Source organism: Onychostruthus taczanowskii, unplaced genomic scaffold, assembly GCF_017590055.1.
Source record: "Onychostruthus taczanowskii isolate IOZ18803 unplaced genomic scaffold, ASM1759005v1 scaffold393, whole genome shotgun sequence".
Lineage (NCBI taxonomy): Eukaryota > Metazoa > Chordata > Aves > Passeriformes > Passeridae > Onychostruthus > Onychostruthus taczanowskii.
Window position 1 is genome coordinate 16,606 of NW_024501382.1, and position 1,880 is coordinate 18,485.

General features: G+C 65.5%; 1 protein-coding gene across 1 annotated transcript in view; it reads right to left on the reverse strand.

The window, feature by feature from the left end:
- The window catches only part of STIP1 (stress induced phosphoprotein 1), a gene marked incomplete at its 5' end in the record, with an annotated part of 10,207 nt that extends 9,811 nt beyond the window's left edge, over positions 1-396 (reverse strand). Inside the window, one exon of the mRNA XM_041412455.1 lies at positions 85-396. Coding sequence (XP_041268389.1) covers positions 85-396 — 312 coding nt within the window. The remainder of the gene's footprint in view (positions 1-84) is intronic.
- Positions 397-1,880: the final 1,484 nt, after the last annotated feature.

The following is a 1,880-nucleotide window of genomic DNA, read 5'->3' on the forward strand; positions in this document are numbered from 1 at the left end:
CCCCACGTGCCTCCCTCACCCCCATCTCCCCAAGTCCCCCCATCCTCCCCGAGCCCCCCACGCCCCGCAGAGCCCCGTGCCCACCTTGGCCCAGTCGGGCCGCAGCTCCAGCGTGCGGCAGGCATCGGCCAGGGCCCGGCTGTAGTCGCCGAGGCGCGCGTAGGCGGCGGAGCGGTTGCTGAACAGGACGTGGTTGTTGGGGTCCCGGGCGATGGCGGCCGAGTAGTGCCCCACGGCCGCCCCCACGTCCCCCGCCGCCAGAGCCCGGTTCCCCCGCTCCTTCAGCTCCTGAGCCTGCGGGGAGCGCACCGGGAACGGGACAGGGACGGGAGAGAGAACGGGACAAGGAACGGGACAGGAACGGGACAGGGAGCGGGACACGGAACGGAGTGGAAACGGGACAGGGAACGGGAACGGGACAAGGAACGGGACAGGAACGGGACAAGGAACGGGACAAGGAACGGGAGAGAGAACGGGACAGGGAACGGGACAGGGAACGAGAGAGGGAACGACACCGGGAACCGAGCGGGAACGAGACAGGGAACGGGACAGGGAACGGGACAGGGAACGGAGTGGAAACGGACAGGGAACGGGAACGGGACAAGGAACGGGACAGGAACGGGACAGGGAACGGAGTGGAAACGGACAGGGAACGGGAACGGGACAAGGAACGGGACAGGGAACGGAGTGGAAACGGACAGGGAACGGGAACGGGACAAGGAACAGGACAGGAACGGGAGAGGGAACGGAGTGGAAACGGACAGGGAACGCGAACGGGAACGGGACAAGGAACGGGACAGGAACGGGACAGGGAACGGGAGAGAGAACGGCACCGGGAACCGAGCGGGAACGGGACAGGGAACGGAGAGAGAACGGGAGAGAGAGAGGGTGAGGAAGAGGAGGCACGGGACAGGGGAGAGGGAGAGGAAAAGGAGGAACGGGAATAGAAGAGGGGGAGACGGGGCACGGGAACGCGGAGAGGGAGAGGAGGGTGGGGAAGGGGGAGAGGGAGAGGAAGCAGGGGAATGGGGAGAGGAAGCACGGGAACGAGAGGATGAGGATGAGGAGGCACGGGACAGGGGAGAGGAAGAGCAGGTAGGGGAACCGGGAGAAGGAGAAGAAGAGGAGGCAAGGGGACGGGGAGAGGAGGCACGGGAACGGAAAGGGAGGAAGAAGAGGCAGGGGAATGGGGAGGGAGGAGGAAGAGCAGGGAGGGGAACGGGGAGAGGGAGAGGAAGAAGAAGAACGGGAAAGGAGGAGGAAGAGGAGGCAGGGGAGCGGGAGAGGATGAAGGAGAGCAGGGGAAAGGGACGGAGGGAGAACAGCGAAGGGCCGGGAGCAGCAAGGGAGGAAGATGAGGAGGATGAGGAGGACGAAGGTGTCAGAGGATGAAGGCGTGAAGGAGATGAGAATCAAAGTGTGAGGAAGATGAGGATAATGAAGGTGTGAGGAAGATGAGGAGGATGAAGAGGCAAGGGAGAGCAAGTGGCAGGAAGAGGGAGAAGAGCGAGAGCAACGAGAGGCGTGAGCAAGGCCGGAAGGATGAAGATGAGGAAGGTGAGGATGAAGGAGAGGCGAAAAAGAAGAGGAGGGGAGGAAAAAGAACAAGAACGTGAGAAACCAGGAGACCCCAAACCCCTCCAAACCCCTCAGCTCCCCGGGACCCCTCAGGGACCCCCCAGACAAGGCCAAACCCCCCCGAGCCCCCTCAGGGCCCCGCCGTCCCCTCAGAGCGCCCCGAGCCCGGCAGCGAGCCCCGAGCCCCGCTCGGGACCGCCACAAAACCCGCTGGGAGCCGGCCCCGCTCCGGGAGCGCCCCCGGCCCGCCCCGGTTCCCCTCAGACCCCTCAGGGCCGCCCCGGGACCCCTCAGGGCCGCCC